The sequence below is a fragment of the Lissotriton helveticus genome, chromosome 4_1, assembly GCF_964261635.1.
Source record: "Lissotriton helveticus chromosome 4_1, aLisHel1.1, whole genome shotgun sequence".
Lineage (NCBI taxonomy): Eukaryota > Metazoa > Chordata > Amphibia > Caudata > Salamandridae > Lissotriton > Lissotriton helveticus.
Window position 1 is genome coordinate 725165928 of NC_136063.1, and position 25203 is coordinate 725191130.

The following is a 25203-nucleotide window of genomic DNA, read 5'->3' on the forward strand; positions in this document are numbered from 1 at the left end:
CCAGCTCTCTTCATCTCCTCGATCTGCTCCAAGGCTCCAGCCCACCAGGGAAATGCCCGTGGAATAAACGTCCTGCCCAGCCTGGACTGGACTGTACATACTCATTTTTAATAATCGAACCTAAATTGTATTGGTAATACAATTCTATAATGCTGAACATGGCACGACTGGAAAGTTTATGGTAAAAAAATAATTACATGCTTTCTTGAACACAGAAACAGCATAATGAGGTACATGCCTCAGTTTGTTTTGAAGTCTCAGGTGATGCTTCCTGAAGGCACAGTATACCACTTACTTGCACATTTTCGTAGAATGGGGTGATGCTCGCTTTCTTCCAGTACGCCCATGAGCAAAGTTTAACTTTGTAAAGTCCTTCGCCAAATTCTTCGTCTGTTACAAGATCCGGGACCTCACCTAATGTTGTTGTTTTCCTGTTTAAGATACATAAAATAGAGACATATGTGTTTGTATGCATAGTTCTGTAATATTTATCTGATTCCGAGTTATTACTGAACAAAATGAAAAAGTTGATAAATTATATGACGTATTACATTATCAGCATTATTATGTTCGGTATAATCCCGAATTACTATGTCCACAAGTAGGATGGTGGTTAATTTTGCAAAGACTCGTTTCTTCCCCATCCACATTACATTATTAGTATGAACACTAGGGGCAGAATAATGGAAACACTTCTGCATTCACAAATCCTGTTCACCATATATTCACAGAGTTGCAATCACAAAAGTGTTATATGCAATACACTTAGGGGCTTGGCCCCTGCACCACCGGAGCGTCACTTTTTGCGATGCTTTGGTGGTATTGGGTCCTGCTCCATATTTACAAGGCAGTGGCTTAACGCGGCCTGGTTAATATCATTCCCTTTGACGTAGATCTCAGCATTAAAGTGGGTGTTCCCAACAACACCTCTGGCTTTTTGAGACTGCCCCAGATTTACAAGGAATCGGAAATCTGACGCAGCACCAAAAACGTATGCCTGCCCAGGGGAGGTATAAGGGTGGTGCAACAAGGAGAAATAATTGTATTCCTCCTAATTTTTTGCCCTTTCGATTTGTGTTGCATTCTGCAGTGCACACAGAAGGAGAAAAACATCATTAATAATTGTTTTTGTGTAGGAAGGTGTCCCTTCCTGCACAACAACAATCATCCCTGCAATGCAGCCACCCTTGCACCATGGTGCAAGCGTGTCTGCGTTGGTGCTCGGTGCTGTTTGTGCACCAACCAGCACAGGGGTGAGTACAGGAATGCGACGTATTCTTGTGAAAATGACGCAGCTCGGGCAAGCAAAATTGCTTGTGTCACCATTTGGAATGCAAGTAGGGAAGGGTTAAAGAGGGAAGCAATATTGGGTGGGTTTAATTGAGATCACGAAACAACAGATTACTGTTTGTTGCATTCACATGGTGCAACAGTGAGGAGGAGATGAGAAGGTATAACGACTAGGAACAGCATTTAGTATGTGCAGGTACAAATGATTATGGATGTTTTGGGGAAGTTTTCATGACATGGGGGACAGTTTGGTAGACACTGGGTGGCATTGCGTTCCACAGGAGGAGCTTTTGGTTGATGTCGTACATTTAGTTTTTATATTCACAATGTTAAGTAAGACAATGTTTGGGATTTAATAGGCACAGGTGTATGTATAATTGTTTGTACCAAACTTGTATGGATTATAGAGTGTAAGATGTTGTGAGATACTGCAGTTTTTGCTTTACGTCTAAAGTGGTAATATATTATTTGTGTTATTTAATTTGAATTTATAGCTACTCCTCACGAATCGGGGCAAAGCGAATACAGCTGCCTAGGCTGAATTAGGTATTTCCACATGCTACTAAAAAGGCCTGGATAGGCATTATTAGAGCATTTGAAACAAATGGGAAAACAAGCAGACTTTTATGTGCATGGAGAAGGCAAAGAGAAAGTTATGAAATTAAACATGGACTAAAAATTGATTAAAATGGATGATTTAAACCTTTCCGTGCGTCGGACAGCCCCCGTCCGTCCGACGTCACGGTGGGCATGTGCTGAGGACGTCCGGCGGCCGTCCTGACCACGCCCAGTCATAAATCACCCGCATCGCGGCGGAATTCTGGCCGCGGTCAACGGGTTAACTAATGATGGAGTCTTTTGAATATTTTCCAAACTGACTGTGCGACTGGTGGATGGAGCGTAACGTAGCTCCACATGGTATGAATTCACACATCCCTGTGTGCCATGCCTACCAAGCACTGCATGTGGTATAGGTAGGTCATCCCTATGTGTGGGTATATCTGCGGTAGTGGATGAGTTCCTGTGAGATCTAAGTTCACCCATATATATTAAAAGTTTACAGGGACGCCATGATGAGTACATGGGCTGGACACTCATGATGACAAGTTCTCCAGCTACATGATGGCTTCCATATACGCCAAGGTGTTTGGTACTAAACACCTCGTCTTGATAAACCCACACTGATGCCAGTGCTGGATTTATTAATAAATGAACTCAGAGAGCACCTTGGAGGTACCCCCTGAAAACCTAAGTGGAAGTGATATCACACACCCTTTGACCCTAATGAAATCACTGGATATTACATCATATGACCTTTGACCAGGAATGACCCACAGGAAGTGGTGTCACATGGCCTTAACCATGAAGACATCACAATAATTCACAAAGCTGAAGTTCTATGATAACTGCATGATTAATTTAACATAACACAAGTCCATGTCGATTTTGGATACCACCTATATTAGGTTGCTAACATGATCTTTGAGAGTGGTAGAACATAATGAACTAATTTGTAGCATGCAAATGAGCCAGACCTCTTCTATGATGGCTCAGACGAGGGTTGGGTTCTCCCCCAAAAGAAAAGTTTATACGAAATGGGATTAAATAGTGTATTTACAAGGACAATGTTCACCTACATTTGCAAAAAAAGCTGTAGGATCTGAAATGGTCCTTGTGAGAAAATGAATTATCAATTGCGTTGGATGGTAGTCCACTAGAAGTAGTAATGTCACTAACTTGTCAGGTCCAATCAAAGGTTTCGTTAATTTAAACCTGAGCTAAATCCCTTGTAGTTATGGCACAGAACAGACATGCTTAACTTAGAGAACATATGCAAAGCATTTAAAAGTAATTAAATAGTTAAAATGTCAAAAACACAACACAGTAAAAATTCCACTCTAATTTATAAAAATAGGGAAAATATTAATAAACAAAATGACACCAAAATGACAAACATCAATCAGGGACCATGGAAGTAGAGAAGTTTGAAAACGGTTTAAGTCTGAGTCTGAAAAGGGACTTCGCCATTTTCCTGAGAAAAAATTCTTCTCTGCCTGGGACAATCTTGAAAGTCAATCTAATTCTGTGGAACTGCAAACAGAATACTTTTCGCGGTCAGTACTTGAAGATTTTGATAAACCGTTTTGAAAAAATCACCAAATTTCTTTTGGTACCCACACAACCACAAGTGTACACTCCTAAGCCCTCACCCAACCTGGACCCCATGGGTGCACTTAGAGACTTCCAGGGTCAGTCAGAGGGCAACAGCAACGTTCACTCTTGGTCCAGTTGGCCCTGGCCTGCTGGGATTCTTCACAAATATTTTCTCATCAGCTTTTTTTGTTCTTGGAACCATCCAGGGGATCAGCCATTCTGATCCTTGGGGATCAGCCATTCTGATCCTTGGAGATCAGGATTTTTGTCCTTAGGTTTAAAGTGGATGGTGGTCTAACTTCCTCAGGTCCTTCTCACGGGTCACAGATGCCAAGTGCAGCAAGTTTGGTCTACCTGGTATCCTTTTGCAGGCCCAGCAGGTCCAGCTTTGTAGGGTTCACAAGCCTGTGGGTTAGGAACACCCTAAGACACTCCTAGTCCTTCTCTGACCAATGAAATAATGGTTCAGAGTCTCTGACCTTCCTATTTTCATAATAGTTCATGTTTGCTTTACTTTCAAACTGTCCCAAAAGCACTTATCATGGCGAATTCAAGATGGTGAAGGTCTTCGTCCACACTAACCTTGGACTCTGAGGTTGGGGGTGTGAGTGGGAAGTGTACTATAGTAATACTAGTGTCCTCCCACATCTAACACTAAAATCTAATTTGAAGCAGGTACTGAACCCATAACAAACCCAGACACAGAAATCTATTAGGACAAAAGCAAGGTCCATCACCAACCAGACATTGGATGCATAAGCATTACCCTGGCATCCTGTCTGCTCTCTTTGAAGAGTGCAAAACTTTTCACATGCATTAGACAGTCCTGTCATGCATGATTTGACACTGAGGTGTCAACAGGATGGCACATGCCTCAACATGCATAATCTACTGACCTCAGGGGAGTGCTATCTGCCCATTCCGGTCATCCTATTATGTGCTCTTGGGAGGAATGTCACATCTTATTCAGTCCAATTACAGGCTGGGAGAAACTGAAAAGCTAATGCAAATTAGCCTACTTCAGGCAGAGAAAAGGTGACTTTCGGTTAATATTTATAAAAAATCTGACTGCGCCATTGAAATGGGCTTTTAATAATTGTTGCTATTAGTTGTTGAATTATTTGGTCCAATTCCTGAAATGCATTATTAGGGCCTGATTCACAAAGGTAAACTTATACTTTTGTGTCATTTTACTCTTTTTGGGTATTCATAAACAAACAATTTAATAGTAACTTTATGACTCAGTAGACTCCCCAGTCGGGACGAGAACTCTGCACATATGAAGATATGTCTGTCCTATCTTTTTATATGTGGAGTTCTCCGCCCCGATGGCAAAGTCTCCGCAGTCACAAAGTTATTAATAAATCGTTTGTTTGTGAATACCTAAAAAAAGTAAACTTACACAAAAGAGTGAGTTTACCTTTGTAAATTGGGCCCATAGTATTTTACTGTGTACTACTTAGAACAGATAGGCCTGCAATAGTTAAAACATCTTTTAGGGCATTGTCACTCTAGGACATTGTAACATTACTTTTCTACAGATTTGACTTGTAAATACTATGCACCCTACTTGTGGGTTACAGGCCTACACAGGGGTGACTTACTAATAATTAAAACGGAGGCTTTTACTCATGAAAAAGGGTTATTTTACCAGGTCACACCACAGATTGTACACTGCTGCAGGCAAGATTCAGAGGTAGGCTTGAAGTCAAGTGTTTAGTCACACTGGTGAATTGCATAATGAGTGTTGCAGTCCACAGGTGAATTTTAAAATTTCATTCCTTGGGTCTATTTCCACACCATATATTATGGCCTTATAGAAAAGTTAAATACACCAATCAGGGATTAGCCAATTTCTCCATGTTTTGGGGATCAGAGCACATAGACTGGGCACTGGGCAACAGTGTCCCAGTGTGCAGAGTCTAAAAGCCAGCAACAAAATTCAGCAAAAAGGGGCATTTAATGATAGTACTCATTAAATGGTGATGTCCTTTCATGGTGTGCCAAGCCTATGAAATCTGACGCTCCCTATAAATTGACCCCATTGTTCTCAAAATGTGCTATAGATACCCTGTATGTAAAAAGTTACCTTCATTGTGCCAGGGGCATTTGTCATGGGTGCCCCCTTATGCCAAAAATTGCAAAAAAAATATGCCAGTGTCAGAATTTTGCAATTAATACCATCTTAATATATTATTAGTGACCCTTATGTAATAATGACATCTAGTATGTCAGGGCTTGTCTTTCGTCATGGTTACACCCTTAAGCCATGGTTTTCCTCTTTTATCCCAAGAAGTACCTCCAGTGAGCCAGTGCCTGTATTTTGCTACAGGTAGTCCAAGAATGTTCTCAAGCATACCAGCATTCTTACACATGCCCCATATGCCGCAATTACACCCGGTATGCGAGAACCAATATTTATCATGGGTGCCCATTGTGCCAAGAATTACTTCTAGACCCCCATTGTGCCAGTATTTAGTCAGAGCTGCCTCTCATACCAATAATTGCCTCGGGTACGCCTGTGAGAGCAATATGCCATAGGTGACTATATACGGTTTTATATGCTGGGGCCAACTGCAGACTTGCATGTATAACACCATATTGCCACTCATTCTCACTCACTCATGCCCATTCATTCATTCTCAGTCTCTCTTGCACTCACTGTTACTCATTCACACGCACTGTCATTCTTACGCGGATTCATTCATACTTTCACTTACTTCCACTCACTCTTACTCACTCCCTCATTCTCAGTCACTCTTGTACTCACATGCTCTCATTTACTCATTCTTTCACACACACTCTACCTCACCTTCACTCTTACACTTTCTCATACTTTCTCACTCACTCACATGTTCCCACTAATTATTGTTACCCACTCCGGTTCACCCATTGTCACTCACAGTTACTTACTTACTGTCACCCACGCACACTGCCTTGCACTCATTGTTATTCATTCTCACTCAACCCCTCTCTCTCTTGTAGTCACTGTTACTCTCACTCATTTTTTCTCACACTGGCTCACTCACACTCACTTACTGATACTCAGTCTCACTCATTCTTACTCACTTCATATAATAGATTTATTTTCACTTACATAAACACACACCCTTACAAATTGCCCACAAATACACACTCTCACATACAAATACACTCTCACCCGCAAGCACTGACCACAAAATAAATTTAGGATTTTCTTTTTTTTACTTACATCATCTGCCACTGCAGGTCTCGTTTCAGCTCCTGGTGCTTTATTTTTTTATTACACTAATAGTGAATAACAAGTTAGTATTCACTATTAGTGTAATGACAAAATGGGATGGAAACAAGCTATTTATATCGCACTATTGAAGACTAAAAAGTCTCCATCCCTAGAAAGTGGCCAGTGCGAGGAATCAATTTTCTGAAATCTGTATCGGTTCTGCCTTGTTCGATCCAAATATTCATGGATGCGTCCCATGGTATCTAAAGCCCGAAACTTATTTTGGATACGTTTAGATAGAAAAGCATATAGTCATGCCGATTAATTAATGAAAAGCAACTGCAATGAAAATGCTATTTTACCTGGGTGCTCTGACCACTATAAGGCATGCAGGACGGTGCCACCCGCCATCCAAACTGAGATTTTCCCACCAATGTTTTGGGTATTTTGGCCTGCAGTATCTTCCAACTATTAAGGCGGAGCTGATTTTGTGAGAAAAAAACCCAGAGATGGCAGATCCATGGTGCAAGGCAAACCTGTTAGAACTGTTGTTTTCCCAAAGCCAGCCGCAAAAGTGACAGTCTGTCTTTGGAAACTTAAAACCAGTGGCGGCTACCACAGGGCATGTTGAGGGGCAGTGGGGCGGGTTGGGGGAGGGGCAGGGTGGAGGGGTAGTAAACTTGGACATACAACGGAACGGAGGAACATAATAATTACTTTCCTCTGTTCCATCGTTTGTCCGAGTTTACTACCCCCACCCTGCCCCCCCACCCCACCGCCCCTCAGCACGCCCTATGTGAGCCGCCACTGCTTAAAACCAATGTTCCAGATGGACTGGGATATTTCTGCCAGCAATGTTCTACATGGCAGACACACAGGGGTAGATTTACAAACTTGTCACTGTGCAGCACAACAATTCACCATGCTGCAGTGCATTGCATGGCAGGGAACTGGCAGGAGTGTTCAGGAAGGGACACCTTCCTGCACAAAAACAATCAAAGGAGGCATTTTCTTCGTTCTATGTGTGATATAGAATACAGCACATGCGAGAAGAGAAAAAATCCAAGAAAAATTGCAAACATTTCTCCTCTTATGATTTGGAAAGTTGTTAGCTTTGGTGCTGCCCCAGATTTAGACTATGCTGTAAATCAAGGACAGTGTCAAAAATTATGGGTGTTGCCTGTGAACACCCATAGCAACAGCCGTAGAATGCCCCTTCCATGCAGAGTAAGGCTTTGCCTTACGCCATAATTACAAGGCCATGAAAAGTCACGCAATATGCCCCACAGTGTCAGAAGGGCTAGCCTAAACATCACAGGACAGATTTACTAAGCCTTTGCATTGTGCAACGCAAGGACAATGAAAAGGCTTCAGTAAGATTTACAAAGCCACGCAAGGGGCTATTCGCAAACCTTACATGACTTTGTTAGGTAAATGTAATGCAACTCGGCAGCTTGCGCTGCATTGCATAACATTTCGAGCTGGTATTAGTTCCATGGGTGGAGCATGTGTGTACCTGTGCATCCAACCATCAATTTGATGATGTTCCAGATTTACAAAGGTTTGTAAACCTGGGATTGCGTCATATCAGTACACCTCCCAGAGAATGGCGTAACAAGAAGAAAAATCTTTTTTTCTCCTTATTTCTATGTGTGAGGCATTCTGCATCGTGCAACATGCATCTTACCACATATGGCGCATTCCAGTTCTCTCCATTTCACACAACGCAGCAGCTTTGCTTGCTGCCCCGTGCTGAGTAAAACATTTGCACGTATGCCTGGTGTCTCTTCTGGTGCCATGCCTACCTTTGGTCACTCCACAGAGAGGGTTTACAAAACAGCACAGCTAGAGGTGGCTCCGCCATAATGAAAACCTTCATCCTCGACCCATGAAGCAGTGAATGCAAGAAGTGAGTGGCAGGGGGAGACACTAAATTCTCCTTAATCTCCCATTATTGCCCACCTCTAAAAAAAGGGTGTGAATGTGATGTGAATGTAAGAACAAGTGTGTTAGAAGTTGTAACTACATAGCAATTCAGTATTGGATTAAAGAGTAAATAACTTTCTAAATTAGAACAAATAGAATACATGGATGCAATACATAAAATGAAAATGTAAAACTGAACAATCTGAAAAAGTCAAATGGAATGATTATGACTGGTCTTCAATAATCATTGTATGCTATCATACATCCCAAAATGATTAGGCCCCTTTCATTTATGTGTTGAGGGGGGTCCTTGAATCTTCCTTATTTAACAGATATTTATACACCTTGATCTCTAAAATACCTTACGGTAGCGAGCCACTACTAGAAAGGGACACATCAACACTAGACGGGATTGTGTCTAGGACCTGTAGAATGATCTTTGGCCTCCCCAAATACACCTCTCCATCTCAGATAAGACTACAGTTTGGGCTTCAGAAACAATCCTCGCCAGGAGAGATGCGTAGTACAACATTTAGAACACCGAACCAAACGGATACAATTCGTATTTATGGCAGAAACTGACAACCAAAATCAGTTTGCCTGCCCAGGCCTATCTCAAAGAAACCATAACGCAACTTGGCCTACAAGGTCTCTGGGCAACATCTGCAACCCATTCCAGCTTAAAACGGTGGTAACTAAAACCATCAAACTCATCTCGCTGACCCATGAGAAGGCAGCAGTGGGGGGCAGAACACATCGTTGGCCTGTGCTGCAAAGCTATGACATAGCCTCACCCAACACTACTTTCATGTAGGCTTTTCTAACTTTCTAAAAGAAAAATTCCTGCGATACTGACTGGGTATCCTACCATCACTCCTCAATGGAAATGCCGCTCGACCGCAACCGACTACCAGCTATATGGAAATGGGAAAGAAGATATGTTGCACTGGTTATGCATGTGTAAGGAATTATTGGGAGAGAGAAAAATAATGTTAAGCCCACTGTTCAACCAAAGAGGAATTAGGTCATGCAGGCAGGTGGTATTGTCCTGTTTTTCCCCAACAGACACACAAATGAACTGCTGTTTTGTGGGATTTATCCTCAGGGAAGAAAAGAAACTAATGGCATCCCTTGGCAGTGATACGGAAGGACAAGGAAAAAATGGCTGCATACTTGTACATATAAGACTCGAAACAACTAATTATACTGCAAAAAGCCAACTTAAGTGTTGTCACCTCCTTGATCCACGATTCTTTTAATCAGAAACATCTGTTGCACTAAATATACGTATTTTTAACCCTTTCCCTAATGACAATGCCGTTTAATGTGTGCTTGGGTCACTGTACTGTGGACCTGTCTCTAATGTGTACAGAAGAATGTTTTTTTTAATCTATTGGTAGTGACACTCCTAAATTGTATCCTTTGTTTTTCATTTCATGGAACCATTTAAGATGTCAGTGTAACATTGTAGTTTTATTCATGCAATGGTTTCAATTAACCATGCAAATTAATAAATAAACGTCTACTAAACTTAAACATATACCTTGGGCTGATTGGGACCCCCCCCCCCTTGAGGGCTATACAGTCCCGCCCTGCTTCTGTAGCTATCTGAAATATTGGTGCTTATACATGCCTTGAAAATCTAACTTCACAGTGCGAGCATCCTGGTCCAGCGTAGGGAAAAATGTATTATGATTCATGTAGGAAGCTGGTTCTCTATTTAGTGTAATAAAATGAAGTACACTGTGCAGAGAGTCCAGTGGGTCCAGGGGCTTAGGGGTCTTGGAGCAAGGGGGCACAGCTGGTTCATCGGGTCCTGGGCTGGGCTGCTCGGTGCAGAGTGTTTGGCTGGCTGGGCTCGGCTGGGTGGGCATAGATGCATCTCACGGTCGGGGAGAAATCAAGGCCGCTGGGCCACTCTCAAAGTGGGTCTCAGTGATACTGACGTCCCTCAATGGACTGGACTGGACACTCACTGTTGGTGTTTGGTGCAGGGCGTACAGTACTCTGGCGGTTGGTGCTGCACAGCTTCCATTGGTCCTGTTGTCTTCATAGTATGTGGGGAGACAGATCTGACATTTCAGAGCACAAGTACCTTCTCCTGTTCATCTGCCGTGTCAGTCAGACACGGGAGCTGAAAAGCAGTGGACTGGACTTTGCTTGTTGGTGCCTAAAAACTGCAGAGGAGTAGCTCCTCTACTCCAAGAGAGACTTTAGGTGATTTTCGAAGTGCTGGCAGGCTACCAATGGCTTTGGCAATCCTCTAGCTCTCAGGTCGGGCACAGTTTTGCACCAAAGTACACAGGTCTGCTGCAGTTCTCTCCTGGCAGTGACTCTTTTTCGTCCTTCTTTTCTTGATTTGTCGAAACTGAGTTCTTGGATTCAGGGGTTCCACCTAAATACTCCATTGAGGGGTGTTTAAGGGGAGTGACTGGTAATAGCCAATGCGCTACCAACCTTTAGGGTGTCAACACCCTCTATATGACAATTTCTTTGGGAAATGGGCATATGCCTGACCCTAGAATGCTAATTCCATCCAAGATGGAGAAATCTGAAAGGTTGGGCCCACATCAACTGACCCTGCCCTAGGGGTGGTGCTGGCTGAATGCAGGCACACCTCCTAATCTTACTAATTTTCCCGCCTGTCTTGGCACCAAAAAGTGGGGTCAGGACAGGGTGCTGGGCATCTCCACTCTCTGGAAAGGCTTGGGTTGCATAACAAAGGACGCAGGGCCTTTGAAGTTTACCACACTGGAATGCACTTCCTGTGTGGAGGAGGTGTGAAGAAGTCTGCCCGGAGCAGGCTTTGTCCCTGGCCTCCGAGAGCAAAGGCTCTCACCCCGGGAGGTCAGAAACTTGTCAATGGTGGCTGGCTGGTTGAGACCAATCAGTCAACATACTCACAGTTGGTAGGTTTTCAGGGGGCACCTCTAAGGTCCTGACGGCGGGATTTATCGGACCGGCTGTCATGACGGAAGGATGTTCTGTTGACACAGGAATAATTGGAAGGCTGCTTTGGCAGGAGCAAGATTGGATCATTTTTGACTGGCTGAATATCTAGGAAGCGAATGGATTTCGTTTGTTAAAGTATAATAAATTTTGGTAGCAAACTAGGGCGACTTAGGAATATTTGAACAGTAACAAATGCGTTGCCTTCCTGAACTTAGAGAAGGACTAGTCTTTTATGACTTGAAGGAAAGAATTGAAGGGGAATGCACACAGATGGACTTTGGAGCTTAACGTACTACTTGATGCTTACTGCCAATAATAGCCCTGATGATGTTCCGGATGGGACGAAACGCGTAGGCTGTAGCCGATGAACTATGTATTAAGCCAAGCAACTTATTTGTGAATATCGTATGAAACATCTGTACTGTGGATATTTTTACATCGAATGAAACTGAAGTAATAAAAAGAACTGAACATATTGCTGAAAGAAACCTGAATGGAACTCTATTTACTGATGCCTAGACAAATTGCATAATTCAATGCTTGGATTTAGTGCAAGTATACATAGATGCTCCTTAGGGTGCTGTTGTTTGAATTTATTTAAAGTAGCTTTGTGACGATGAGCTGCAACAAGTGAGCGTCAACCTAAGAAAAAGATATATCAGGAGTGAATGAATATAGTGATTTCCCACTGTGCACACAATTGGAGTACCCTCATCGTCCGCGTGTTGTCATATAGTACAGCTTCACACCTGGATTTCTTCTTAATCACAATTATTTTTTTGAAGTGGGGCAGAACGATGATTTGGGCTAATGCATTCTCAAATTATTCAGTAGTGGGGATCACAATAGAGATGGAAGCTTCTAAAGTTTCAAGCTCACAGTGGCAGTTCGATAGGACACCCCTGGTAGATAAGATTTGGCTAGGTGCAACACATAGGTTTATAAAGGAGTTATTTTAGGCTATCCAAAGTACTGCTTTGCCTTTTGCCATATGGGAATCATTCAAAGCCACATTTAGAAGTTGGATAAGTGCATATCATTCAGCTCAGAATAGAGCTCTGAAAGCTCAAGCCACATACATACAGTGTACTCTACATAATGTACAAAATGTATTAGTAAGGGGAAGGATAGACTTAAGGCCAGGATTTGGAGGAAAACCTGACCAGACCAAGCAAAGACTGAGTGGCATTTTTATCTTTGAAGAGAATAATAATACAAAAACGTTTCGGCAGGAACTGTATGAAGAGAGCCAGTTGGTGGGCAGGCTGTTGACTTGGTCAACACATCTGAAACACACTGCATTGTGTACTGGGGAAATTAAGGATGCCAACTCAAATGAAGGCCAAACATTGACCTTGATATAACACAGATATTACTGCAGCATTATAAAAAATATTTTGGGGAATTCTAATTCTGTCTGCAGAACTAGTCTTGAGGAATTTTACAGGCAGATGTGGCTTCCGTATTTGACCTAGACCAAGGTAGAGACTGTGCTGCAAGATATTTCATTTGGGGAGGCCACACAGGCATTCCAAAAGATGCTTAATGCCAAGGCAACTGGCACCAACTGAATCCCAGCTGAGGTATAAAACAAATTAAGAAAGAACTATTGCCGCATCTGGTACAAATGTTTAATGAAATAGGAGGTGGACTGGACATGTCTTTGACATTTAAGGAGTCAGTGGTGATAAGCTTTTTAAAAAAAGATGAAGATCTTGTTAACACAAATTTTTGTTGCCAAATAAGTTTGCGTAATGCAGATTACAAGCAACTAACAAAATCTGGGCATTACGTATAGTTGTGGTGGGTCATGCGCTGATTCATAAGGAGCAGTATGGGTTTCTACCAAAGCGAACAATAGCAACAAATACACAGTATTTGGTTCACGTTATAGACTACTTATCCAGCGGTCAAGATAAAGCTGTAATTGTAATGATCAATGCTGTAAAGGCATTCAACCTCTTCAATTGGGTTTGGATTTCCAGCTAGAATAGTGGCAATGCTTATTAAACTATAGCAAGGGGGCGACGCTTATCTGATAATCAATACAAGGTTAGCAGGCCCTATACAATTTAAATGTTGCACGCGATAAGGGTGGCCAATGTCCCCTATACTTTTTGCCTTATTTATTGATCCATTAGGAGGAAGAATAAGTAGTGCCACATATATCATTGCCCTGCTGCAAGGGAAATGCAAACTTAAGTTATTTGTGGACGATATAGTCCTATACTTAAAAGCTGACCAAGTTAATATTAAGGTGGCTTTGAACGTTACTCAAGAATGTACAATCCTGGGGGATACAGAGTTAATAAAGCCGAAACCGATACATTGCTTTTTAATATGCAGGCATCGATACTGCCTGCCAAGATATTAAGAACTATAATAATAGTCATCCCATTTGCTATCTGGGGATCTATGTGACAAATAAATACAATGATCTCTTCAAACTGAACTATGTGAAGATGCTGGAGAAGGTGAAGTGTCTATTGAACAGGTGGTCCATGTTGCCTCTTACATTAATAGGAAGAGTGTTGTTAATAAAAATGTCTATCCTGCTGTTGTTTTTATTTGTATCCACAAATCTCCCATAGGGTATTTTTAAAAGTCATCATATGGTAATGCTGCAGGATTTTCAGGGGCTAGGACTGGTGATATTAAAAGCAATTTGCAAAATATGGAATTCACAAGACTATTATTGAGTGATTTTGTTCGGGGGACGCACTGCAGAACGGACGCTGCATTTGGGATTTTGCTTCTCACCTTTTCATCTCTACTCCTCGCGGTACCCGCTCCGCGGGTCCCGCATCGTGAGGGGAGTCGGACCATCGCTGGGGGCCACTGCTGAGGGACAAGTAGGAGCGGACTGTGTGAGGCGGGGCTGCGAGCGTGCGCGGGTGCTGGGACTCTGTTTCCCAGGAGCACCCGCCTGCCCGGATTGTGATCACCTGGGCCGCTCTCCCCGACCACTCCCCCCCCGCCCTCGAGCCTTTTTAAACTTGTGTTGCTGGATTGACCTGCGGGACGCACTGCAGAACGGACGCTGCATTTGGGATTTTGCTTCTCACCTTTTCATCTCTACTCCTCGCGGTACCCGCTCCGCGGGTCCCGCATCGTGAGGGGAGTCGGACCATCGCTGGGGGCCACTGCTGAGGGACAAGTAGGAGCGGACTGTGTGAGGCGGGGCTGCGAGCGTGCGCGGGTGCTGGGACTCTGTTTCCCAGGAGCACCCGCCTGCCTGGATTGTGATCACCTGGGCCGCTCTCCCCGACCACTCCCCCTCCTAGTCAGTGACCACTATATTTGGCTGCCAGTTCTCCCGCGGCGCGGGAGCGCGCGGGTGTGCGCCGGGAGAAGCCCGGGACAAGGGCGGGACCGTCTGTGGCCATCCGGGGCCGCCGGAGGCCGGGCCGGGCCTACCCCCCTTTTGTCTGCGTATTAGATTCCTGGTCACACTTCTTACTACAATCCCCGGCTGAATATATCTTGTACTTGTATAATGTTGTCCCCTGCAAAGGAGAGTACTCCACTGAAGCCGGGAGGAGCAAAAAGCAGGACTTTAGAGAATTATTTCTCGCGGGCAGGGGGGGAGGGGGACAAAGAGTGTAACCTGTCTCGGCTAAGGGCAGAAAGGAGACGCTCAATAGACAATTTGAAAAATACCCCCCTTGGAGACCAATCCACTTTGCCCAGGGAGGAGCTGTCCTTAATAGACGATGTCCCACTCCTGTTGAGGGATGGTATGAACACCCCACCAGTTGAAGCCATGAGTATAGCTCCAGTTACTAGTCCCAGCCCCACTAGGGTGACCATTGATTTAGTCTCCCAACCACCCCTAGACCCTAAGGCTAGTAAAGTTCAACCTATACCAGCCATCGCGCAAGGAGCACTTGGGCCTCCCCCCAATAAACGTAGAAGGAAGTCGAAGGGCGTACAGGGAAGGAATCAACCAAAAATCTCTTGTTTGGACTTTGGGAAGTCTTCCACTAAACCCCCGGTACTAGCAGCAAAGTTACCGGTTGACCCACACCCCAAACCTATTGCCCAGGATAATTTAGCGCCCGCCTCGATTTTAAACGTGGGAACTAACATCGCTAACCTTCCCCTTTCTGTTGTTCCGCTTGGGAACCTGGAATTCTTGCTAAGGTCTCTATTATTACCGATTAGCGAGAGTATAAAAAAGATCGAGATCAGACTAACCATACTGGAGACCACACTAGGTAGTCTGAAAATCCCGGCTGTTCACCAGGAAAGGAATTTAGAACCCACCCCCATTACTTTAGGCCCCCAACAGTCTGTAAATAGGGCCACAAATATAGCCCCTTCACAAGCCGCGAATACGGTGGCTTTGCAACATCCCTTAAAGAACAACCCTGTAGCACCCAGGCCCCCTAACTTTAACATTCCCATTCCCCCGTCAGGCCCGGCTAATTCTGCACAGCCGGCAGACAGTACCATATTGGTCCCCCTAATGAAGCTTCCCCCAAGACCACGTAGGCCTAACCTACCCCCCGAGACTAATGATTTTACTGTAGTCTTGGCAGGAGTTCCCCCACTCGAAGTAGGTGAAACTGAGGATTTTTGTGCCTTGAAAGGTAGGGTCATTAAGTGGCTAAATATAAACAGGCCTCTCCCGTTACACCTTAATAATGAAATCATAATGGTAAGAAGGGTGCCATGGGTGGGGAGAACCCGAAAATCCATCACTGGGGACTGTATACTGGCGAGTTTTAGGGACACAGACACAGTGACTTATATATGCCAAGGGAAAAATAGATCTAGGGAATCCACTATTCAAACCCTTCGGGTGTCTTTCTTCTTTCCCATCACTCCTGTCCCACTACAGCCGCCACAAATGCAAAACAACTGGGAGAGGGTTGGCAGGAGGGGGAGACACCAGGACTCTAACTATAGATCTTCATTTGGCCGATCTGAACCACCTTTTCACATCTATAATCGGTTCAATTGTCTGAATGATTTAGAGGGGGTTGATTGACAGATGGTTAATGCCCCCCAGGGTCATATGGAAAAGAGTGTCCTGGTAGAGGCGTTGGGAGAGCAGAGCTCTTATGTTCAGCAAACTGTAAGGACTGGCGTTGGGAAATCAGGGTGTGTTGAACCCAAGGATACAGCCACAGAATGTATAGGAGGGGGACACGGGCTGGCCATGCATGGGCCAATACAGGAGATATTATCACACCCACAGGAGGGGTTTGAAGGGAGGGGGGAGGGAATGAGACTGATTTCCTGGAATGTAGCGGGGATAGCGGGTAAATTCATCAACAAGGAATGGGTCGATTTTATCAGGAAATTTCACGTTATATGTGTTCAGGAGACATGGGCATTGGTGAGCAATTACCATCTACAGGGGTACAAGTGTTTTTTTGTTCCTGCTCGAAAATCCAGATCTGGGAGAGCAATGGGCGGGCTGTCCATTTACGTAGATTTAGACCTCCCGGGTACCTGGTCCTCTCCAGATTGGAACTTACATGGTATACAGGTAGCTCGGTTCCTTGGAAAGGGGCTAAGACTTTCTGTCTTTAACATCTATAACACTGAGTCAGCAAACAACCATACCCCGCTACTAGCTGAATTAGATCAGAGGCTGGAACAAGAAATAACATCCCAAAACAAGGGGCAGTCTTATGGGCTGCTATTAATGGGAGATTTTAACTGCCATCTCTGTCCGGCATTGGTCACGGCAAATTCAGATTGGTCACAATGCCCATTGGAAAAGGGGCCGCATTTCTCTCACACACCGACTGGGTCGGCTCTTGGTCTACTTCGGCTTAAGCATGACTTAGAACACACTATTAACATGTTTGACGCACAGTTGGACGGCACACTTCCTCCAACTTTTAAGGGTAGTGGTTGCTCATCCATTATAGATTATATCTTGGCTTCGAGATCCCTGATAAACAAAATAGTTAGGGCAGGGATAGAATGGAGCAGCTTTAGCGACCACAACCCTCTCGTTTTGGTGCTCTCGTATAGGGTGGGTGCCGGATCTAGACCCCGTGGTATAATTGAGGAGAGGGTTACAGACCAAGGCAGGCGACTGAAATGGTCCAAAATAGATGGGGCAAAGTTTTTCAAAACCCTGGGAGACAAGGGCCTACCGGCCATTAACGATTGTTTAGACTTAGAAGTTCAGGGATCAAGGTTACTGGAAGCATTTGAGCAGATTGCTAACCTGATCGATGGCCTACTTAAGTCCAGTGCGCCCCCACGTAACCTGGTCAACCCTCGGTGGTTCGACAAAGACTGCTCTAAGGCATTAAGGGAGCTGAAATGCTGCCTAAAGCTAAAACCGAGGGACCCCCAAAAAATTAGGGCGTGCAGAGAGAAATATAATAAAGAGACCAAAAGGAGGAAACTTGCCTTGCAGGCAGAAGCTTGGGCTGACCTAAGAGAGGCAGGAGAAAGAAAGGATCTTGCGGGCTTCTGGAGTATTATTAATAGACCGACTTTTCAAGAAAAAGACTCCCCGGACATAGGGGCTAATATTCTCCCGGAACAGTGGATCACACATTTCGGAGGTTTATACAATTATGAGTCCGGAACCCCTGCAGAGCCACTGGTAACCCTAAGTCAGGTTTCCCCGGTAGTATTCACTCTTAAAGAGATTACTGCAGGGATGGAGGGTCTGACTAAAAATAAAGCTCCGGGCCCGGACGGGATCCCCCCTGACCTATTCCTCAGTAATATAGATTTATGGGCCCCTTTGGTGACCAGGGTCATAAATACTGCCATCTCTTGTGACCTGCCACCATCCTGGTCAAAGGCGATTATTGTGCCTATTTTTAAAAAGGGCAACAGGGACGACCCTAAGTGCTATCGGCCAATTTCCCTGATTGACGTATCGGCCAAACTTTTGGGTAGGGCAATCCTTAACAGACTGTCCGAGTGGACCGATGAGAATAACATCTTCTCGGACACTCAATATGGGTTTAGGACAGGGAGGTCCACCAGCGACCAATGCCTGAACCTTTACATGCTGACTGCCAAATACACCTTGGCTAGTGATGAACCTATTTATATGGGTTTCATGGATTTGGCAGCAGCATTTGACCACGTCAATAGAGGAAAGCTATGGGACCTGATGTCAAGCATGGGGATTGAGAGCGGTTTAATCACCATACTAAGGGAATTACATAGCGACACCACGGCCAGGGTTTGATTTAACAGGGAGGGAGGTCTGTCTGACTCCTTTCCATGTAAGAGCGGAGTCAGACAAGGTTGCATCCTTGCCCCCTTTTTGTTTTCCCTTTATATTAATAACCTGGAGCAGTTTCTTTTGGGTTTAAAGGCCGATTCCCCTAGGGTCGGGCAGAGGCATATCCCTGTCCTGCTTTACGCAGACGACGCGGTTCTGCTCGCGCGCACGCCGCGAAGCCTACAGATCTTGATAGATGGGTTCGTTAAGTTTATGAGCACCCTGGATCTATCTGTCAACCTGGGCAAATCTTATGTGCTCCTGGCCGGCAAAAAACCTTCCTCTAAATTCATTTACACAATAGGAACCCATATTTTAGAGGAGGTTAAAACGTTCACTTATCTCGGAGTGACTTTTGATGGCGCTTTACAGTTTAACTCCTTGGTGACTGAACGTTGTAGTAAAATGATTGCCTTAAATGGGGCAATAGCAGGATACGGCAGGAGGTTAGGTAGATGGAGCCTGGAACAGGTGGTGAACTTGTATTGCTCCGTATCATGCTCCAAAGTAATCTATGGGGCAGAAGTATGGGGCTTTGTGAATACTACTAGAATCCAACAGGAAGAAAACAAATATTTGAAATCTATCCTGAGGGTACCACCTAGCACCGCTGGATTTATAGCTCACAGGGAGCTAGGGAGGCCATACCTGGATGACCTGTTAAAACTCAGGCCAATTGCGGCCTGGTTAAAAATATGGGCTAATCCAGAGGCGCACCTAAGCAGAGAAATTTTACTGGACTGCTTAGATAGGACCAATTGCATGCGTATTCCTTGGCTCAAATATGTGAAAAATACCCTCGAAGATTTAGGTTTTGGAAATCTTTTCACGAACCCTACAACAATTTTAGCCCAGCACAAGAAACAAGTAGGGGAAATTTTCCTAGAGCGGAAAATCCACTACAGAGCTGAGGCAGAAAAACTTAAAAAGACTGTGAGGGCTCATAATTTGGTGAAAAGTGTGGAGGGTATGGAGCCTTATCTGTACCTCATGCATAATGCACAGGATAGATTTCTTATGTGCCGTTTTAGATTGAATCTACTTCCATTTCTGTTGGCTTCACCAGCAGGTTTTACCACGTCAATTGAGCAGAAGGGACCCTGCGGCTGCGACAACAGGTCTCCTCAGGACTCCCTTCATTTTGTTTTGCTCTGTCCCTATTTTTCTATGCACAGGCGCAGTTTTCTTGTAAATATTTTAAAAGATGCCCATCAGGAACATGCTAGGGATGCACTTATCTTTTTGCAAAAGGCCTCCGATCCCCTCACCTTGTGCTGCATTATGAATTTTATTAAGGTTGCGGTTCGATTAAGGAAGACAAGGGGTTAGGTATGAAGATTTTGGACTCTTTTTTGTATGTTTATGGATTTGCATAGTGATATCTTTTTATCTATGTTAACTTTGTATAAGGATCTTGATTATTGTTTAATAACTTTTTATCAATGTATATATCTTTGTGCTTTTATGGTGTTTTTTAATCACCGAATAAAGATTCTTAAATGAAAATGAGTGATTTTGTTCTCAGCTGACAAACTGGGAGGAAATTCAGTTACAAACAGCCGCGGCCCATGGAGGGAGTTTGGTGGGGCAGAGAGGTGGGCGGGGGAGGGGCAGGGTGGTGGGTAATAAACACCAGAATATGGATAATTGGAGGTAAGTAAACCATTTAATTAATAAAACGAATTTCGTAGCGCGCCCTGCATTGCAAAATGCGATGCAGGGCGTGCTACGAAATTCGTTTTATTAATTAAATGGTTTACTTACCTCCAATTATCCATATTCCGGTGTTTAGTGCCCACCACCCTGCCCCTCCCCCGCCCCGCCTCTCTGCCCCACCGAACTCCCTCCACGGGCCGCGGCTGGTTACAAATAGGGAGGGAACACAAGAAGCTGTGGCGCAGCTTTGTTCATATTAAAGGTTTGAATAACAGCTGTGTAAAAGAAATGAGTCTTCCTCAGAGTGGTTGATGAAGTTATGGTACAAAAGCCAATAGATGTGGATAGAGAACTTGTGTAGGTCCCTTCGGATGTTCACAGATTCCCCATTGATTGCGGACCATCTGAGGAAGGTTGAAAAGGAAACGGGATGTCAGTCAACAGTGGAAGAATGGGAACATATATCGATACTAGGGTATAAACCCCTCATGGCAACCCAACTTTAAGAGAAGGAGTTTTTTATCATGATGGATGGCCTACTATACTCCAAGAACAATTCATAAAATGTATCCATCTGTCCTAATAAATGTTTTAAATGCACCCAAGATGAGAAAGTGGACTGCTTGCATATCTTTTTTTGAGTGTCCCAAGCTGCTACAAATTTGAGAGTTGATCTTCCAAGCATTAAGTCAGGGTGTTCAAGCTAAAATCCTGACAGACACTAAGCTGGTACTTTTAGGGTATCTAGTCAACCTTTGCGGCTGGATAAGTATTGCTTGAATTTTATTTCTGCATCTCTAGCCATGGCTACATCGCTGATATTACAATATTGGCAAACAATTACAGTGCCAACTTTTAAGATGTGACAATAGAATCTTCAAAGGACATGGCTGTTTGAAGAAGCAGATGACTGGAGGGCAGCTTGAGAAAATACCTTCAATATCCTCAACATCATGGTGCATCTTGAGGACAGATCTACGAATAGGTATGACGCTTGGGAATCTGTCTAACAGTACAAATGTCATATACTAGCTCCATGCAGCCATTGGGCCCCCAAGGGATGCAGGAGTGATCCCTCTATGATCACTGTGGGGCTGGGCTCTAGCCTCAAAGGGATGCGCTATGGGCAGCTACAAGGTTGTCTCTCTTGAAAGCACACCTAACCACTGACTAGAACTCTCTTCAGGATCCTCACCGGATTATTTCTCCCACTCTCCCCTGCAAGCTGACATTCAGACACACTCGCTGTCGCTCACCTAGATTTTGCTCAGGCATAATCAGTGACATTAGCCTTCCTTCCAGAGCAATAGGATTCAGTGTGAGTTTAGGAGATAGTTAAAAACGGCAGGTTTGACTACACAAATCATCATTACTTTTACTTTATCAATTTCTTTATAAATTATAAAAAGTAATCTCAATAAGAGTCCCTGGGGGAAGTGCCTACTGTTTCTTGATTTCATTATTTCATTATTGGATCATCCATCCAGTACTATATAATGGAGTGCGTCAGCAAATGACATAGTTATAACATATTAACAGTGGTCCACAGTACAACCAGAAGTAAAATACAATTACAGAGGCTTTTAAAAAGGAAACACCTTTGCCCGTCAGCGGTAGTGAAGTTAAGGGAACCAAGCCAAGGTCACCACATTCTTGGCTAAAGACTGCTGGCTTCTTACTGTGTGAATGTGCTTCTATTACACACTGGTGTTTACTCCCTTCCCATTCATACTTCCTGGAGGAAATTACAAAACAGCAAAAATGACGAAACACTTCTGAAAATGGCGTTCTTAGGAGCACAGAATAATGCCAAAGCCATGACTGAATTAGTAACTAGTGAAATAGTGATGTTGGTATACAAATCATAGATACAGAAGGACAGGAGTATACCCATTAACCCAGTCGAGACCCGGGTAAAGTATGCATACACAAAACAATGTCTCAACCGGTAATTATTTCGCAAGGTAATTTAAATACAAATAATTTATCAAAAGGAGAGTTGGAACAAAGGGAGACCCAAAAGAATTGGTAGAAAAACAAAAGGTTCTTATTTGCAAGTAGTTATAACAGCACTACAATACATTGTATGTATAAGTAACCATAAGTGGGTTGTGCACTATACGTGCTTTTGACAGTGATCGCATCTGTTCCCCGCGGACTGAAAAAAAGGGAGGAATACTCGAAAGACAAATTAAGCCATCCTGGCATTGAGGAATTCTTCCCTTCCCTTCAGAGCTCTATATAGCGCGAACTTGCCCCAAAGGTATCAAAGCGCTTTAAGTGAACACCAGTTTCGTTACAGATAGGCACATTCATTTTTTTTTTTGTTTGGCCGGGGGAGACTAAGTGATTTGGCCAGAATCACAGGATGTTGAGCGTACCTGCCGAGACTCAATCCTGGTTCCCCGAATGGTCTAGCCATAAAGCCACATCCTCTCCCAAACAATATTTCTTATTTTTCCCTGCATTGTTAGGGGCTTGCCATTGCCATTACCTTAATGGTAATCAGTTTATGTGAATACACTGGCAGGCCTCTGACCAGCAGCGGCATGTCTCTAAGGGTTCAAGCCCCCACCACCTTTTGGCAGACATGAAGATTGTTTTTCAGGTTGAGCAAAGTTCAGCCTGACAAACACTCTTTATATTCAGGTGTGGCAGTCAGGTGCTATTCGGGCACTAAATGCGCAGGCGCCTGGCTCCTTAAGCTGAACCTAGCTGGCTGAAAATATTACAGTCTTGTGGGAATGACCTCCTCAGCCCAGCAAAGCACTGTAAGTCATCCTCATGAGTAGCCTCGGCCTGGGCACTTCAGATCTAAGCCCTAAATTACCCAGGGCTGAGTGTCAATCAGTGACACCTCGTCACAGACTGGGGTGGTAAGTACGTGCATGTGTGTATGTATGAACATATTTGTGTTTGTGCACACATGCTATAAATGGGTCTGTGTGTGTGCTTTTGAATAATGGGTGTATCTGTGCACGCTTGTGATTGCATGGGGTTGTGAGTGAATGTATATGTAGGTGGGTGATTGTATTTATGTCCAAGTGTCCCCTGCTTGCCCCCCCACCCCCGTTCACATTAACAGCCACCACAGCTCCTGACAGTGCTCTTTATAGGTACTTCCCCAGAAGGGGAGCTTGACTGTGACACCTGCTTGCGAGGGGCAAGGTATTTACCTTAGTGCCTCAAGACCAACTCAAGCAGTTTGATTTGGTGTAATTCCACTCCACGCGCAAAAACAAAAATGCATGAACTTTCCACGTTTCACTTTCCGCACTGGGATTTCGCAACATTCCTAATATAGAGTATTCCTCTGCGAGCCGCAAGTGGATATTTAACCATGTCTCACCTATATTTCTTATAGGGTATTTCGTGTATGTATATTTTTTTTGATTTGTGCAAATCACACTATCAGCACTGTCAGTAAATCTCTGTTTTTCTGTAAACTGCAACTTACCCAGAGGCAATGAGACTCCAGCTCCCATTTTCAGTCTGCTTATATACTTCAACAATCATATTGTTTGCAGGCTTTCCAAAGGCGGCATCCAGAATTTTTACTGACAAATGGGATTTCGAATCGTTAGTCTCCAGGGCAGTGTCACCCTTAAAACATAAAGAGAATGCACAAATAAGTTAGTAATAGTACCTTTACACCTGCGGAGACTCTGGGGCAGAGAACTTCGCACATAAAAAGATAGACCTGTCCTAAAATTCCCTTCTCAAAGTGTTGCTGCCAATAAAACGGTGCACATTGACGGATGGATTGAAAAAAGTAGAAAAAGCATATATTTCTAGAAGGAAATCGGGATACATTTGCTCATTACCTAAAAGTGACAGGTACCACGCCCCGGAAATGACAAAGGCGGTCACGTGTCCCAGTGGGTGGGATCACGTAGGGGAGGGGCTCTTTCCTCATTATAGTGTTAAATATGTGACCCGCTTTTGGCTTGTTGCCTCGAGGTTTCATAGATTGTTTGGGTGTCCACGTTCTGAACCAAAAATCATCTTAAGTCTCAATGTCCCATTATTTTAATTTACGAAGCACAAGTCTAGCAGCTCCACCCATTGCAGAGTTCGAAGCCCCGCTTTTCACAGCACGGTCCATATGACCTTCATTAGACTTTGGCATTGGGAAAGCCAAAAAGTGAAAAAAAAGGATTTTTCTTGTCCATTTTCAGTACTTATGATTCCATTTCCGTCACCAGCTACAAGGCATCTAGGCTACATTCAACCAGAAAAATACATTCTGAGGGCCTCTTTCATGGGGATGTCAATGCCACTACTGTAACTACTTGAACTGCACTAAATCCCAGAGCAGTACCATATCCTAAGCAGTACCATTTGAGGTAGACCCTTTTTCAGGCAAAAATATTATTTGGCAAACATTTTTATATATTTTTTTAATTAAGAGTAGATACAATTAATTATACAGATAAATCAATCTACATTTTAAGCAATTCTTGAAAACATCAACTTAAATATTGAAAGCATGTAATATCACAATACCAATATGTGGACAGCAGTAATACCAGGAAAAAGGAAAACAGTAGAAGGAGATTAGAATTCTTAATACCTAAGTGCCAGATTTACAAAAAAGTCTGTTTGCTACTTCCTAATTTTTAGGTCTCGCCTGTCGATGCGCATGCGCATCGAGCTTGCGAGACTATGGGGGCTTATCCACTCTTTATCCAACTTGCAAGGAATCGTGGCGATTCCTTGCAGTGCCCGTGACTTTTAAGCTCAATGCGCATGTGCATTGAGCTTAAAAGCGCGTGCACAGCCGCCCGCATTCCTCCGACACCTTTGAAGT

General features: G+C 43.8%; 1 protein-coding gene across 2 annotated transcripts in view; it reads right to left on the reverse strand.

The window, feature by feature from the left end:
- LOC144828840 (transthyretin-like) overlaps positions 1–25203 on the reverse strand; it is a 191207-nt gene that overhangs the window by 13678 nt on the left and 152326 nt on the right. For both annotated transcript variants that reach the window (XM_078687375.1, XM_078687376.1), the window contains exons 2-3: positions 23851–23996; positions 296–431 (exon numbers count right to left, since the gene is read on the reverse strand). In XM_078687375.1, the coding sequence (XP_078543501.1) occupies positions 296–431; positions 23851–23996 (282 nt within the window). The remainder of the gene's footprint in view (positions 1–295; positions 432–23850; positions 23997–25203) is intronic.